The 17,745-nt window shown below is 41.2% G+C and overlaps 1 protein-coding gene across 1 annotated transcript; it reads right to left on the bottom strand.

Annotated features, from left to right (window-relative positions):
* Window positions 1-6,902: 6,902 nt before the first annotated feature.
* Window positions 6,903-14,232, bottom strand: LOC133987698 (protein SOGA1-like; the record flags this gene model as incomplete). The annotated part of the gene is made up of 8 exons (XM_062427142.1): window positions 14,020-14,232; window positions 13,148-13,306; window positions 10,938-11,009; window positions 10,484-10,813; window positions 9,656-10,315; window positions 9,442-9,561; window positions 8,135-8,184; window positions 6,903-8,058 (listed from the first exon to the last, which is right to left on the bottom strand). Coding segments are annotated over exons 1-8 (2,745 nt in total), but the record flags the coding sequence as incomplete, so codon positions are not given.
* Between the last annotated feature and the right edge of the window lie 3,513 nt (window positions 14,233-17,745).

A 17,745-nucleotide genomic window follows, 5' to 3' on the forward strand; every position in this document is an offset into this window, starting at 1 on the left:
CTGAAGCCTCATATAAGTTTAAGATAAACATCACTTACATGGAAAATTCATTAGAAGGAGATCTTTTAATATCCAGTATGAACAGGAGGAATGATTGCAGCAAGAAAAACCTTCTTTCAGTGTTCTTATGGACACCTGACTGCTGTTTTAAGACTTTAAAAATTGTGAACCTTTCCTTTTAAACTCCATTATTTTGGCTCCAAAATTATTTATCACCAGGAAAGGCCTTTCTATAGCAGCTTTGACTCGTTTTATTGCTTATGATTATCACTTAAACACCCATAAATTAAGGATATAATGTTCTGGACTCCTTCTTTATTAAAAACAACACATCATCTCCTGCAGATATCAGAGACACTGAAACATCATCTAGTGGAGTAATATCTCCGCTGCAGACTATCTGCCACTCTGAAATGCTCCTGATTTATTGTATATCAAGTTATGTTACAGCTGAAGGCATTTATATTCCACCACAAGAGGTCAACAGTGTTCAGTTGCTGCAATAAATCATCTGCTCAGCGAAAAGGGAGGTTTGTTTTTTGCCTCTAAACTCAACAAAATAACTTCTGTAATCTGTCTCAGCACATTTCAGCTCCTGTCAGTCCATCCGGCAGCAGATTTTTCACACTTTTAATCAAGAAACGATTTATTTTTTATGTACACAGTGCTTTAAAAAAGAGGGAAATGTCACTTGGATACTGATGCCACTTCCCAGGGTTTCAGTATCCTCTCCATTTGAGGCGGAGTTGGACTCTCGTTGGTCGGCCGTATGTCCAGATTTTTCACTCCGGGAACTTCCTTTCCCTCCTGAATCAGTCGCATCACCTCGGCGAAGGAGAGCTGCTCCGGCTCCGTCTCCGCAGATGTTTCTGTTGTCTCTTTTTTACTGATATCAGAGTCTGAATCTGAAGGTGTCGCCTGGTTCAGCTGTTCGACGATGCTGCTGCAGTCCACCGGTGTCACATGAGAGGAAGCAGAGCGCCGCTGTTTGTAGCTGGTCTGGTCGATGGGCTCAATGAACCTGGTGATGACAGAGAGAGGAGAGATGAAGATGTTTGGGATTAAAGGAACGACAAGATTTATTTCCTGTGGGAGAATAACATCCGGTGTTATAGATAGATAGATAGACTTCATTGATCCTTCACAGGAAATGTTTTGATTTGGTTTATTATCATTCACCACCAATATCACTCTTGTATTAATGTTACTATTTTGTTTTTTTTACTACTATTCTTTTTATTGCTTTTGTATTTAATACTTATTGGTTTTTTTTTATTGAAGCTCTTTATTTTTACTATACCCTTTGGCCTAATTTAAATATGTAATGTATTTTTCAAACTGTGGGACTATTATAGAACTATCTTATCTTACCCTCAGTCTGCTTATTTGATCTAATAGTCTAAAACCTCAAGAGATTAAATTTACTGTCAAATATGATAACAAAAAAGAGAAAATTATCACAATTGAGAAGCTGCAACCATGTTTTAAGTATCACCTTATAAAATGTAATACAATTAAAAAAAACTCCCAAATATGTTTAATAATGTAATTAACAAAACAATTAAAAAGTGAACAGAAATATTTGTAGTGTGTTTATATTTCCAGCACTTGAGGTTAAATAATAATAATAAATAATAATACTAAATGTATATAATAAATGAAACAGTCACAGGTCATAGATGATTATTAGTATATTATTATATAAATGATCTCAGACCTGTTGTAGAAGAAGAGTTTCATGTCCAGCTGTTTGGTTTCATCCCTGCAGATGTTGGACTTGTTCAGACCCTTCAGACCTTCCTGAAACCTGCGATCAGCCTCAAAGTTATACGAGTCAAACCTTGAGAAAACGGACTCCATTTCAGCAAAGTTTTATCTTTCATTTAACCGACTTTAATCATCAGATCTGAGGATTGTTTTCTGTTTTCAGAGCAGAGACAAATAGCACTTCCGGTATTGTTTTGTTTATTTGGCATCAACAAAAGTGATAAAGAAGGTTCACAGCTGTCTGAGAGAGCAGGACTAAAGCTGCAGCGCCTCTTGTGGAGAAAACGGGTACTGCAACATCAGCACAAAGTTAAAGGACAAGTTCACAGGTTTTCTTAATTTCCTGACACCAAAGCTTTTGTTTGGTATTCATTTTAAATTTCTCCTAGATATTTGGGATTAGTAGGACCTGATACGTACAAAAACTAAGCATCGTCTTTGGACAGAAAGTTGTCTTAGAAAAGAAAAAAAAAGTTTTTATATGGGGACAGAAGGTTTATTTTACTGTATAACCGATTAATTCACTAGTGTATACAACTGTTTATTTCCTTACATTTACACCAAAGATAATAAAGTCCCAATGTCCTCAAACAAGTACTTCCTGATCAGCAGTGTCGTAACTTGTCAAATTTGTACAGCATATCCAGTGTTGGGGAGTAACTAGTTACATGTAACGTTATGTAATTTAATTTAAAAGAATAGATGTAACTGTAATCCATTACAGTAAGTGAGAAAAAATGTGTAATTAAATTACAGTTACTTATGAAGATTTGTTGATGATTACAAAGGGGGAACATTTTAAAGACAGACAGGATTTTGCTCAGGGGGGTTTATCTCCTAATTTTTAAAATATTAAACATAAACATAAATGATACATCATGATGTGGGCCTAAATGGTGTCACAGTACCAATTAAGCCCACGCCAGACTTATGACTTTTTTCATAAATATCTTCATTCTCATATTCCAAAATCTACATGAACTAATGAATACATTTCCAAATGAGAGATAAATCTTGCTTTATAAGAAATGATCTCCCTTATAAATCATGTAGATTTTGGTGCTTAATGGGTACACTTACCCTAACAGCTGAAAACATTGGTTAGAAAATTAGAAAAGTAATCAAATGTAATAATTACTTTGATCAAATAATTGAAATAGTTACATTACCTAGGGGATAACCTTCCCAACCCTGAGTATATCAAACTATAAGCGTTATTAAGCATAAATAAACAAGTTCCAATCATAAAATATGATACCGTTTTGTGCCTGGTCCACTTTTGTCTTTGGATCAGCTGTTGATTGATTTGGCCAAGATGCCTGCCATCTGGTTTTTGCACTGATTAATGTACTGTGATTAATGTTTTACCACCAGGTGGCACAAAAAAGTGAGTATGAACGAGAACAACAGGTCAAAGTTAAGCAGAATGAAGTATAACACATAAAACGTAATGTCCCCATACGAGGATGCAGGGTCGCAGGAGGTTAAAACAACAGTCAGGTGACCGCATGAACAGTGAAAGAGGTTTTCATCGCTGTCATCATTCCTCCTGTTCACACTGGTTATTTAAAGATCCCCTTTAAGTGTAAGGGATAAATAACAAGCCTGCTCAGTCCAACGGTTATAAAACTCTACCAAAAAACAACAATATCATAAATTAACATGTTATATCTTGTTTGTTTGAAAACTGAAGTGTGGGTTTATATCATATGTTATACATTTGGACAGAACCAGGCTTGTAATTTCTCCATATTCAGTCACTAAACTAAGTTGAGCTGATGGTTCTAGCTGATCAGACTGGCATGAAAGCATAGACTGTATAAGCGTTTAATATACTATCAATATTTATACACAGTCAATGCATGAAAGTGGTAATCAAGCAAGTAAGAGTATTCTTTAACTGTACACTGACTGTTTCCTTCCTAAAAAATACCCTTATAATGCTCTTATAACTATATATTAACTGATCCACTTTAGATGATACTTTAATTTAGCCAAACTGCTGCCATTCACCTTTTTGGGGGTGTTTGAAAGGATTTATCTGCTTTTTTATATCCAGAATTCACCATGCTTTTTCTTTGAAAAAGAAAAATGTCTTTCGTTGCATACGTTTCATAGATCCAAGGGCGAGACTGAGATTAAAATGTGTATCAATTACAAATCTGTCGGCTGCTTCAGCACCACGGACAGAGCCCTGGATTCATCAATACACAGCACTGTTAGGCTCCTGATATTTCGGAGCCATGATGGGAGTCGCAAACCTAAATCAGATAAAGGAACAATGAGTCAGGTAGACTAGAGTCACATAATCAACTAAACAAGTCCTCTGCCACTGCGCTCTCTCTGCTAATAGAGGATTTGGGGGGTTTGTTTTGTTAACAAGGACAATGGCATAATAGTTTATCTGGGGGTTTTGTGGCTAAACAGTATGCTCTGCAAAGTGCACAAAATGAAATATATTTACCCACAAAAAGATTTGTAACAACAATCTCATGTGTTCATTTGAATATGTATTGTAAAATCTGTGTTTACAGCTTTTTGGACCATTTGTAAAATACAGTAGATGTGACTGAAGAAGGATTATTCATGAACCATTGTCACATAATCTAGCTTTACTTGTTTACTGCATTGGCCCATTTTGCATGTTTTTGCAACCTTTCCACTGCTCTTGTGAAACTGGGTTATAGTGAATTGGAGATACTCCTCTGGGAAGTAACCCACATTGTTGTGTGTCTTTATGTGTGTAACAGTAGAGGACGCACACGTGTGGCGAGTAGAAATGTGACACCGTGTGATTGTGCGACTCCCAACATTCGCTCTGCCCTTGACCACAGCCGGCCAGCTGCCAGTCGCACCGAGAGGAGGCAAAGTATGTCAGCTGATCTGCTCGGGATCGAGATGTGAGAGCTCCGAGGAAAATCTGAGTTCCTGTTTGACACAATGATTCAAACTTTAACATCCAGGTTTGTTTTAAAGTTGCAAACGTGCTGTCTGTCTTGTTTTCAGTGACAGTGAAAGTCACACACTTAGAACAGAGAGATGAGGGGGGGGGATCATGCCCCTGACACGAGGGGTAAACCTTATCTTATTAACTACTTAGTAGTTGCTTTATCTTTTTTTAACATGTGACGCAATTGCCTGCAAGCCCATTGTGAAACAGCTGATTAGTGCAAGTTTCTACAACATAAATAAAACCTACACATTTTAAGAGTTGGAGGTGTCAAGACAAATCACAGTAAAGTGCACGTCTGTAGGTCAGATCTTAGTTTATTCAATTAAACATGAGGTTATTCTCTACAAAATATCACAACAATGATATAAAATGAATTCACAATATAAGTGCAAAGGTTTTTTTTTTGTTTAAAATGTTTAAGTATGAATGAATATCCAACATTTCATTGAAGATTGTAGTTTCTAGTAATTAAAATAAGGATTAAGTAAAAGGAAAAAAGTGCACCAAAAGAAAATAAAACTCTCCTAAACATACCATATATAGTCTACCATTTCACCCAGTTCACCATCCTGTAAGTTAAGCAGGGTTTACGTTTAAGGATTACATCTTAAATGGTGCTGCTGTGGCTCTCAGCTGTTCGGTGGTGTCAGTATAGCTGCCGTTCCTCCTCCTCCTCCTCCTCCTCCTCCTCCTCCTCCTCCTCCTCTTCCTCCTCCTCCCGTTCAGTCACGGTTGGAGTCTGCGGCCGCGCTCACTGGAGGCGAGTATCTGTGTCGTTGTAGTTTGCTCTGGTTTGACGTTTGTCTCTGAGTGGAGCGAGACGGACGAGCAAAGCAGAAGGTCAGGGTGCTGCTGGAGCTGCAGTCGTAGTTTCCGTCCTGGTTGGAGAGGGATAGATGAGACAGAGACAATCATAAGAGGAGGAGGAAATGATTCACTTTAATAAAAATAATAAGAAAAATAATAAGAAAAATGTTTGTTAGAGCGCCTGTCACAGACCTAATGGTAATTCTAATGATAAAGTATTAAACAAGCTTATTTTTTGGAGTAATTGAGCAACTATTAAGTCTATAAAATGAAACATTTTATCCCAGTTTTCCAGACCCCAAAGTAACATCTTCAAATTACCTCTTTTGCCTGACAGTGAGTCCAAAACCCCCCAAAAACACTCAATCATACAAACCAGAGAAAAGCTAAAACCAGGAAATGTTCTGCACTTTGCTTGATAAATAACTTTAATGATTAACCATTTATCAAAACTGTTGTCGATTATTTTTTGTTGATTGACTTTATTTGACTTTTCATTGCAGAACCAGAGATCATGCTCAGTTTCTGATGATTCAACTCAATCTCGCTTCTGTGTTCCCACATAAGATCTTTGTAAAACTCTTTTAAAGCTGATGTATACAACTAAGTGGTATCCAACCTAAGGGCTTATTTTTTATGGCTGTCTTTTTACTGTTTGAATTGTTGCTACATCCATCACAAAAGAAGAAAAAATATGAAATGTGGAAAGCTGTAAATCTTGTAAAAATTACAATTTATACATTAAATACAAGAAACCTGCACTGGTGGAGTAGTAGTTTTCCCCCTTACAGCAATAGCTTCAGCCTTATAGGTGACATACAGTAGTTTCAACTAGAGCTGAAACAATTACTCAATGTACAGAAGATGTTTCTGCATCTATTTTGATCATTAAATAATCATGCTTTTCTTTTTTCATATATGATGATAAACTGAATATCTACTGTTGGTTGGACAAAACAGGACATTTGACGACGTCAACTTTTGTCTATGGTAAATTATATTGGCAATTTCCTAATATTTACTAACTTTATATAGACAAGATGATTAAAAAAGAAAATAATCAACAGATCAATTGATAATGAAAGGAGGATAATGAGAGGAGGATTGCAGTCCTAGTTTCAACATAAACAAGCTTTATGTGCTTCATCAAACTGTTATCGACTGGTGTTTCTGTAATTTTCTCCACTTCTTTACATAAATGGTGAATTGTAATCTGAGTACTTTTCAGATAAACAAAACTTCAACGCGATAATAAACCTGTGGAGTCAGAAACGTCAGTAACAGATATATTGTTTTTTATGATGCTCACCTCTGCTGTGATGGTGCTCACGTTGTTTCTCACGCTGTGGTTCAGGCTGCTCCCCTTGTCCTCTCTCTGGGCCCGACTGGCCTCCTCTCTCTGCTTCATGAACCTCTGGTTGACGATCCGGGTCACGCTGTCGTTCCTTTGCAGTGGGGCGGTCGGAGGTCTTGTTGGAACCCGCTCTAGGCTCTTTACATTGCTCTTCATCTTCTGCCCCGACCCCGATACCAGTGTCGGTTTCTCTGCCGTCCGGCCGCTCACCCTGCGCAGGAACTCTGAGACTAAACCGTAACGGTTGGCGCCTGCAGATTTGCTGGGAGGCTTTGTGCTCCGGCCTGAAATTTCACTGTTTAGAGAGCTGTGGTTCTGTCCTGCAGCTACTCTGTGACTAGTTTGGCGGGTCCACGAGAGGCCAGACTGGTTTTGGCGGGACAGGTTCCACAGTGCTCGATCTCTTGAAGTGGATGAAGATGATGACGAGCTCAAACTGGGGGATGAAGGGACAGAAGACACACCGGACGCAGAGTGTCTTCGGTACAATTTAGGCGAGGAGGTGGAGGATCTGGTCCTCTCGATTCTGCCTGACACTCCTTCCAGTGAGGTGGAGATGTGGTGAGTGCGGGCAGAGACCAAGGAGGAGTTCAGGACCCGAGAAGGACTGTTTCTCACACTAACAGGTACGTGTGTCCCATCTGTCTGCAGACCAACACTCACCATCTGTGGCTTCGTGTGGGTCTGAGTCCCTGAGCAGGCCACGTCCACCCACCGGCCCAGTACTCTCCCTCTCTTCACCTGTGAACTACCTTGAACTGTCTGCCTCCAGCTGGCCGTCATCTCCTTCATGTCGTCGCTCAGGTTAGCAGATGAGTCCAGACAGAGAGGAGAAAAGGAGGTCGGCGGCGTGCACCAGGGAGAGGACGTGTCAACAGATTCTGTGTCAGCGACAGGGCTTTGCTTCAGCTGAGCCAGCTGGACTCTGCGAGCCGACGGGGGGCTGTAGTAGATGCGGACAGTAGATTTCTCCGGGGCAGTGTGGCTTCTCTCCATGAAAATCTGCTCAAAGTTAAGATCAGGGAAGCTAAGCGGCATGATTTGATGGTCCCACGTCTTAACGGGGTCCTCTCGGTCCAGCTGGGCAGCCTCCTGATTCAGATAGCACCAGTTCTTCTCCTTGGAGTTGTGCGGAGGAAACTGTCGCCCCAGTCTTTTTCCTTTTGAGCGGCAGATTCTGTGAACACAGCAGGTGATTAATGAGTTATGATCTCAGTGACCTCAGTTTGAATGGTGGCAGAAAAAACACCAACCTGTCAACTTCAGATTGTCGATCGTCATCAAAGATGCCGCAGACAGCACTCTGAAAAAAGAAAATAACAAGCAAATAATGATTATGAACACGTGAATCGTGTTACTTCTGATTTAGCCCCACTAGTAAAGTGGAGCTGATGATAGCAACATTACTATTTATCCACCACTTTGGTCCAGACTGAAATATCTCATCAACGATTAAAAGGATTTCCATGAAATTTGGTTCAAATATTCTCGAGCCCCTCAGGATCAATTATAACAGCTTTGATGATGCCTAAACTTTTCATTGAGAGCCATCGCCAATCCATATCACTCCTAAAATAAGCATGTTGTTTATTCCATATGTGACATACAGATAAATGTTTGTCTAGCCTGTGCATATTTATTTTTTCCTAATTTTTCATGTTTTTAATGCTTTTTTATTGTTCTTTCTTCTCACTGTGAGACGACAGGAAACCTGATGGAAAACAGTGTCTGAACTGAATCAGAGCTGGTATTGTTTTACATTGCTCTGCTGTCTTTCCTGCTACAACTAGAAATAAAAAATGATTATTTCAACTTGTCCCTAACTTTGGGTTTTGACTAAATTCTTGCAAAACAAAGAATACTCTTATCTGCCTCAGCTGTACTTTGTGTTTGACACTAATTAGCAAATGCTACAATGCTAACACCCTAAGCTGGAAGACAAACATTGCTTGTTAGCATTTAGCTCCAAGAACCACTGTGCCAAAGTACAGCTTCACAAAGCCATTAGTGTGTCAATCCTGTTTTACAAAATTCTTGTTTTACTAAATGTGCATCTGAGAGAAGGAGGGATTACAGTTCAGTCAGTTGAGTAAGGATGAAAAACAACCATTAAAGAAATAAATCTCTTTTTTGCAAAGCAGATCTTAACTCATGCTGCGCAAAGCACCAACAGTCCAGTGCCAACAACTCAAATGTTAGATTACATTTCTTATCTGGAGTGCATTAATATCGGTATTTGTATTATCAAACAGCTGGAAACACTCATTAAGGAACTGTACGTTTGAATAGTTAACATGCATGTACCGCCCCAGGTTTGGACAAAGAGAATCAGTCCAGTGTGCGTTCATCATGCAGCAGATTTGAACATGCCTGTCCTGTTTGGCTTTGGCCTCTACAAGAGATTAGCCTAAATACTCTGGCTGGCGTGAGTCTTTTCATGATGCCTCTTGAACTGAGAGTTCAGGGGGCGCGTGGCCAGGGCGGCAGATCATCAGAAGGACTTCCCGCTGTATTGCACAGCGGGGGAGACACATGCCTGAAGGGTAAACATCATCCTTACCTCAGCTGCCTTGTCCTGTGTGACTTTGGCGTCGTTGTCGAATGTGATCCACTCATCCCGAAGCTCTGTGCCGAGGCTTTGCAACAACCCTCGCAACACAGACACGGTTTTGTCTCTACCCTGAATAAAAGACATAGCAGATATTTACCTTATTGCCTGTCTGATCCATATTTTTTTTTTTTTTTTTTAATTATCTTATTATCTTCAGTTGTACCTCTTTTCCGTTCAGGCCGGCTCCTTTAACTTGACACCATTCGTGAAGGATCCACAGAACCTGCAGGGAAAGTTTCATCTTCGGGTCCCTGCAGCTGTGGTTGGGGTCCCACTGGAGGGAAGGGTGCTGCGCCACTTGTTTTGCTCTCTCTTTAACCTCTGTTGTGCGGAGATCTTCAACACACTCCTTCTTACTCGGTAAGTCTTGACCCACATCATGATCTGCACTTTCTCCACAGACAGAGGAGAAAGTATCCCAGGCATGTCCTTCCTCGTGATGGGAGAGTTTGCCTAAATCTTCTCCTGTTAGAAGCGTCTCCACCCTCCCGATGAAAGCCAACAGCATGGCCTGCAGAAGCTCTAACGCCTCATTTAAAGGCCCCGGTTGGAAAATCGCCTGTGCTTTTCCCTTTGAGTCCACATCTGTCGGAGAGTTAATAGCACATGAGGGAGATGAGCAATGGCCGTTTTTAGGTGGTGTCATCAGGAGCTGGATGGCTGAAATCAAAATGCAGGAATGATCTCTGAGAGTGAGAAGACCTTCGTGGTCTTTCAGGGTTCCTTTGAGTCCACCGTCAAGGTTTTTGTTGCTATCGCTCTCATGACTGTCTGACGGGTCCCACTCACCGCCTACTGGACCTTCACGAGTAATATGACAAGCCTGTGATTGGCTGCAAAGCACAGATGTCTCCTCTGTGCTTTTACCTTTAGCTGCTTCTTCATCCATCTTCAAACTTTGTTCCCTTCCCTTTCTGTCCTTCACTGGCGTGGAAGGTGACATACTTTCCTCCAACACATCCCTATTCTCTTCTTCTTCCTCTTCCCCTCCTCCTCCTCCTATTTTCTCTCTCAGGTCACTCATTTCTGCTCGCAGTCCTCGGTTCTCCACCTCCAGTTCTACAATGCGCCGGCTTAGGAGCGTCGCCTCCTCCTCGACCAGTTTCAAGTGAACTTTGACTTCTGCCACCCTGGCGTGGTCGGAGTTTTGTTTGCCCGTAGGTGATTGGGTGGCGTCTACGTCGCCGTAGGCTGCGTGGTATTTGGCCAGCCGCTCGTGCATGCCTTCACTCTCTGATACCAACTTGGTGAGCTTCTTGCACATGAGGGCTAATTCCTCTTTGGCAAAGTGGAGTTGGCACTTGAGATCAGCGCTGTCATCCTTTAACACACAACAATGAAAATCAGTCTGGTGGGGAGGATGAACGAGTATACTGCAATATGCAATTTCTCATGTGTGCTGCCAAATTTGAAGAAGAGAGACATAAATAATGAATGTATCAAACCTCAATCTGTTGAGAAAGCCTCCTCTCAGCCTTACTGGCTGTTGATCTGAAGCTTTTCCTCTTCACAGAGCTCTGGGGAACAAAAAAAGAGAGCTTGATCAAAAGTGTGATAAATAAAATATCTTAGCCAAAAACGGATTCCACTGAGCAAGTTGCCACTGAGGAGCCATTTTTTTAAAAACATGAAAATGGTTTTAGATGCCTCGATTTCTTAAATTTAGGCAGTTCAACTGCACTTTCTTTATCAGCCTTTTAAAACTGTGATATACACAACAATATGAAGAACTTTAGCTCTACAGAAACCTCACTGAAACATCCCTAAAAGGGATTCTTCAGCATACAAATATAGATCACAGATGAGTTTGACACCATCGGGAACGAGTTTAGTTACTTTCTGGTCGAAAGTTAGATGAGATAATTGATACAACGCTCATTTTTGTTTGTAGTCAGTAGCCAGTTAGCTTAGCATAAGGACTGGAAACGGGGAAACAGTTAGCGTTGCTCTGTCCAAAGGCGACAAAATTAACAGAAATGTTTGTGTAAAATGTACAAAAACGGGAGAGTAAAAACTATAATTTTTAGTTTTATGGGGAGGACTATTTGGAGGACTATATGCGGACACAGTGCCTTCCTGGAGTCTTGCTGTGACCATGTGGCACATAACACCTACAAATTACCATTATAAACAAAATATAAAGTGTTAATTAGTGGACTTTAAAGGTGTTATCAGGTGGATTGTGTTACCTTTGGACAGAGCCAGGCTAGCTGTTTTCAGTCATTATGCTAAACTAAGCTGGTCGGCCCCTGGCTCCAGCTTCAAAATAAACAAACAGACATTAAGGTCGTATCAGTTTCGTCGTGTTACTCTTGAAAATAAAGCAAAAGAAGTCGGACTATTCTTTTGAATAAATGTAAATTAAAAAGTGTCTTTGTGCTTCATTCAGAGACATCTATATGCAATGGATGCGATGTCCATGATGTGCTACAAAAACTACAAATTACTTTCATTGAAGCTTTTTCTCACCTCTGAGTGCACCCCTACATTAGTGAATTCATTTCTGAGTCTGAGCATGAGAGGAATGTAAGCGTCTGTCTGGCAGTATTGTCTCGCTCTGAGACACTAGACAGGATGTCGCAGTGTTAATAATAGTCATCTTCTACAGGCTAGAAGTGGAGAACATAAGCACTGAATAACAGCCTTTTCAATACAAGGTCAGTGAGGCTGAGTGCAATACAATGTGGCCTGAATGTGACATTACTAATAAAAATATGCATGATGGAGATAAATGTCAGCATTTCTTCTTTAAGCTGTGTTGTATTCTCAATTTTTTTGTTTAATGTGCAGCTCGCTGTGACCTGACAGCATTGTGTTGACATTCAAGTCCCACAATCTGGGTTTCAGACAGTCCAGTTGTAGTGTTGAGTCTGAAATGTTCAGCCTCCTCCTTCCCATCTATCCCGACTGTGTTTTGTGCTTCTAGATTAGGTAATGTAAGTGGATTTCCCTGCTGGGATCAAAGGGACTAGCAACTGTCTCAGCTGAGTGAGCCAGACTGAGTTCATACCAAAGCACCGAATCCTGGATTAAACTGAACACGTGTCTCTGGAGTGCATGATCGTTATCGCACGAGAATAAAAGGTGGACTGGAAATTCAGTCACTGTGAGGGTGTGGCAGCCACCATTCATTGATGGTTGTAGGTCACTATGCCTTTTTGACTGCCATAATACACACTGATCCAGATTTAGCCGAGCTTAATAGAAGCAGAGAGAGAGAGAGAGGGGGGGGGGGGGGGGGGGGGGGGGGGGGGGAATCTATATTTGTAATCTGTCACTCGTTTGCACCCTGTCTCCCTCTTCTCTGCCCTCTCAGCTGAGGATGTCAGCTGTGCCTTGAGGTCAGGCTTCAGCATACCAGGCGACTTCACCCCACCAAGGCACCAGGCAGCTGCGGGCCGTGCCCTCCTCTCATATCATTGATCTGCAGGGGGTCATGTGTCATATGACATCAGGGTGACAGAGGGATGAGGGTGACAACTGGCTGGGATGGGTGCAGCTGTGTGGGGCAACGGCAGAAATGGAGAGGAGGATTCCTGACGAGAGGGATAGATGTTTATGGAGCGTTTTGGCGGTGGCAGCTTACGGCTCTGTCAAGATTTAGGCCATGTATAGAGACCCGCTTCATCTAAAATATACTGCTTTAATGTCCCACCTCTCTTGCTTTCTCCACCTCCGCCTGCAGGACCTGCTTGGCCACCTCCATCTCCTGCGTCTTCTCGCGCAGCGCCTCGTTTTCCCACTCCAACTGGGAGTTCTTCTTCTGCACCGCCTCCAGCTCGTTGTATAGCCGCAGGGAAACACTCTTTGCAACCTATAAGCAACAAAGCAGGTTACTCCCACAGTGAAAAGAGCTGTAAGAAAATCTCTTTTGCCTCCCCCCCTTTTTTTTATCCTCATGAACATAATATATTTTGTGAGTCAGTGCTGCAGTTGGTTTGGCTTAAGCTTGAGAGAATTTACAAGGAAAGTGCTAGTGACAGGAATTCATATGAGTGGATGGATGAGATGAGGGCGAGGGAGTTTAGCGAGGCTGGTGGGAATGCTACACCATGCACATTCAAAGAAACAGAGTACGTCTGCCACCACAGAGTCTCATTTAACAACTGAGAAACTGACCTGCTGTGATTCTGATGAAGGTTACTGTGCTTTTATGATTCCTACTCACGGAGGATAACTCACCACATAATTACACTACAGTGCGACAAAAATATAAACAGGATGCATGATGAAGACATTTAGACCTAATGAAATTTTTGTGGTGCGGGAATCAGTGTGCTGTCAACTGATTACAGTCCCTCACTGTGTATGAAAAAGGCAATCGCTGTTTAGTGTGCTGCAATGAAAAACAGCTTTGTGGCACAAACAGCAAGTGTTCACTTTGATGTCGGCAACGGGAATGGCAGTGACTCAGTCAAAAGCCAATTTTCAGAGAAGGGACTTTTACTGTTTTCTGGGTGGTTGAGTGAGTGAGTGAATGAGTGAGTGTGACCACATAGAGGGAGGAGGAATGACGGGACTTCTGACCTTGATATCGTGCTCCAGCGTCCTGACTAATTCCCCGTCCACCTGTCCTGTCTGAGCCACTCGGATGCTGCGGCGCTCGGCCTTGCGGAGGCGGTACTGCAGGATGCGGCAGGACTTGTTGGCCTGCTCCAGCTGCAGCCGAAGCTCCTGCAGCTGGAACACCTCCTCCTCCTGGAACATGTCACGCATCTCCAGCATCTCACAGCGCAGCTCCTCCACCTCATCCTGGGACAAACACATAAATGTTAAGGCCAGGAATGCAGAAAGATTGTTCAAAACTGGATTTAGTCAGATCACTTTGGTTCAGACTGAGATATCTCACCAATTGTTTAATGAATCGACTGTAAATTTTGTATATACATTCATGATCTCCAGAGGATGACTCCCACCGACTTTAGTGATACCTCGACTTTTCCACTAGCATCACCAGCAGGTTGACATTTGGGCTTTTAATTATTGTCTATTATTGTAACTCAAACTCACATTCCCTCTGAGTAGCAGAATTAAAAGCCTCACTTACATTATAGAGACAAACATATACCATTAAAGGTCAGTAAGTTATCAAAGTGCTGATGGATGGTTTAATTCAGAGTGGTATGATTACAGCTTCCAGGCTTCATTTAAAGAACCAGTGTGAAGGATTCAGTGGCATCTACCAGTGAAGTTGCAGATTGCAACCAAATGAATACCCCTCCCCTCCACTTCCAAGTATGTAGGAGATCCTACGGTGGTCACAAAACATGCAAAAACGTTAGAGGTCCTCTATAGAGTCAGTGTTTGTCTGTTCTGGGCTACTGTAGAAACATGGCGGACTCCGTTGAAGAGGACCTTCTCACTATGTAGATATAAAGAGCCCATTTAAAGCTATAAAAAACACAATGATTCTTATTTTTAGGTGATTATACATGAATTAAAACATACTTGTGGATATTATATTCCATTTGTGCCAAGTCTTTTCCACTAGAAACCTTTTTCTTATGAATGTATTTATTTATTTTTAATTTACTGCAACAATAAAGAAGAAGAAGCAAAGAACTCCCAACTAATTTCTTCTTCTTCCTGTAAAAACACTGATGCTCAAGTGATATAGTGACTGTATAAACTACAGTATCTGTAAAGCAAGCACACAAAACATTTAAAAGCAAATAGTCTCCATCACCCTCCCTGCATTTATATGATTGCTCAATTAAATGACAACTAACAGATTAATTTGAAAAGACACTTTGATTTACAGTCTCATACAGTTTTTTTTAAAATTACAATGACTTCTCTGTGGTTTTCTTTCCAGTGTAACATGGAAAATGTCTCTGGTGTCAAAGATAATTTTAATCTATAAATTCTTGATTGATTGATTGATTCTTGATTCTCGTGCTAGCTTCCCCTCACTAGTCCTGCAGTCACTAATGCAGACTGACGTTGAGCATTTACAGACAATCGGCTCTGGTGTCCACAGTCTGAGCCTCTCACTGGGACTCAGTATAGATCTCATAAATAACAACAAACCAACATACAGAGATGTGGAAATGTAGATGCAAACCAACCCGGAGGTCATGCAAAAATAATTAAAATTGCAAATCAAATTAAAGAAATTGAATTAAACTAAATTCAATCTGAAGTAAATGAGTACTTACTTTTAAATACTCGTTCTCTGATCTCAGATCTTCCACTTCCCTCACGAGGTCCTCGGTTGTTTCTCCCATCATAAGATCAATAAAAGCCCCTGAAGAGTTGAACAAACTGGGACCCCCACCTGGAGCATCTGTGGGGAGAGCGCACGGATCTGGCGCTGCTTTTACGCACGGTTCACCGTCGTCCTTCTCCTCCCTGTCCGGGTTCACATAAGCTTTCCCGTCTGTCCAGCTTAATTCATTGTCGCTGCTCGGACAGTCCTGCTTGTTGCCGTCGGAGGGGCAATCGGATATTTCTGAGCTGCTGTCTGAGGAGGAGAGTTTCCCAGACAGGCAGCCGGAGTCTTTGCTCAGGTCCTCTGAAGCGTTGCTGGCATCGGACAGTTTCCTCTGGCACTCTGCGGGGACACTTGATGAGGCTTTCCCGGGACGCCTCCCCTGCATCCCCGGTGTTTTCACCTCCTTCCCGGGGTCGCACTGACCTGACTGCGCCTCCTTTGAATAAAAGACACCTTGAGCATCTTTAGACGATGGGTCTTTCTTCTTCTTTTGGACGGCGCTCTGCTGCTGCGTCCTGGGTAGTTTTTGGTTCCGGAGCCCATACTTTACGCTCTTGTCTCCGTCTCTGTTCATCCCAACTTTTGCCCACAACTTCTTTTTATGTTAGAGGTGAAAAATATAAGTTCACCCTCTTCAGTTTGAGGCGATCATGATGGAGTTTTCTTTTCATAAAAGTGTTAAAAATGTGTTAAAAGTTTTTAAAAAGTCCGCAGCTTTGAGCTCACTTGAGAGATCCGGCCGGGTGCTCTCCATCCAGAGGACTGAAACTTTGCCATGATGCACGTACAGATGAGGGCACGCAATCACCCGCACGGTCACTGCCACGCAACTGAATCATGATTTCCGGTCTTCATTTGCAAAATAAAACTCCTTAATTGACCCTTGACAAAAACAAAAAAAGTTCCGCAATGTGTTTTTCCCTCCCCTTAATTTGTCATCTTTATAAACCATCTGTATAACTTAAACTACACATTTACACAGTTTTGATCATTTTATAGTTATCAAATTAATTTAGGTGGCGTAGGTCAAGGTTACACATCACAAAATAAAATATAATATAAATAACATAATTATACTGCCATAATGGAGATGTTTCCTATTTCCCAAAATGGATTTACAACCGACATTTCTTTCAATACATCTTGAGTTGGTGTTGCTACCACATTTCCACTTTCTCTTTTAGAAATCTGACAATCAATTAAACACACCGTTTACACATATTCTGTGTATGTAGTTATTACATATTTACATCAGCAGCTTAATTGCAAATTAAACTAAACACTGTTTGCTCTCTAGGCTTCAACAGATCCTGGAAAAACGATATTCACTCCTTTGTGTCACTTTGAATGTGGTTCTGATTAAAGAGGTTTAAGGTATTTACCATATAAAATAACATATATTTAATGTATTTTTAAATCAATCTTTAACTTCAGAGTTAATTGATCACAGGTATGAAGCTGCCATCTTGTGGAGGACTTGAGTTATGTTTAGTGGGGACAACAGCATCCTCTGTTGCCCTGCAGAGTTTAAAGTAATTCAACTATAATCTATTTAATTGAACAGTCGTGCTGTCATAAATTGGGGGCATTTTGCCTCATGCCTTTTATCTGTTTGGTCATTTGCCCAAAATGTTGAATATTGTTCGCCCTCGTGCTGCTTTGAATTAAAATAAAGTCCACATCCTGAAGTCACTCTGGTTTTATGAATGGAGGCAACGTCACATGATTTAATGTCTTTGTTTTTTTTAATATCATATTTTATGGGATGATATTAACATGCTTTGATTAAGTAATTAACTCTTTAATTACTTTTTCTCTGCTCCGCAACTTCGCCCCCGTATTGACCACAGAATTCAGATGGTTTTATGTTCGGCTCATTTAACTCCTTCACCACCATTCACCACCATCCTCTTCCTCCTCATCTCATTGGACACTTGAGTAGGTGTGAGAGACACGCGGGGTTTCTGATTTGCTCAGTGTGTTGTCCATCAAGACATCCATCATAGAAAAACAATAAAGAACATGCAATTATAAAATCT

This window comes from Scomber scombrus, chromosome 10 (assembly GCF_963691925.1).
Source record: "Scomber scombrus chromosome 10, fScoSco1.1, whole genome shotgun sequence".
In the NCBI taxonomy this organism is placed as follows: Eukaryota; Metazoa; Chordata; class Actinopteri; order Scombriformes; family Scombridae; genus Scomber; species Scomber scombrus.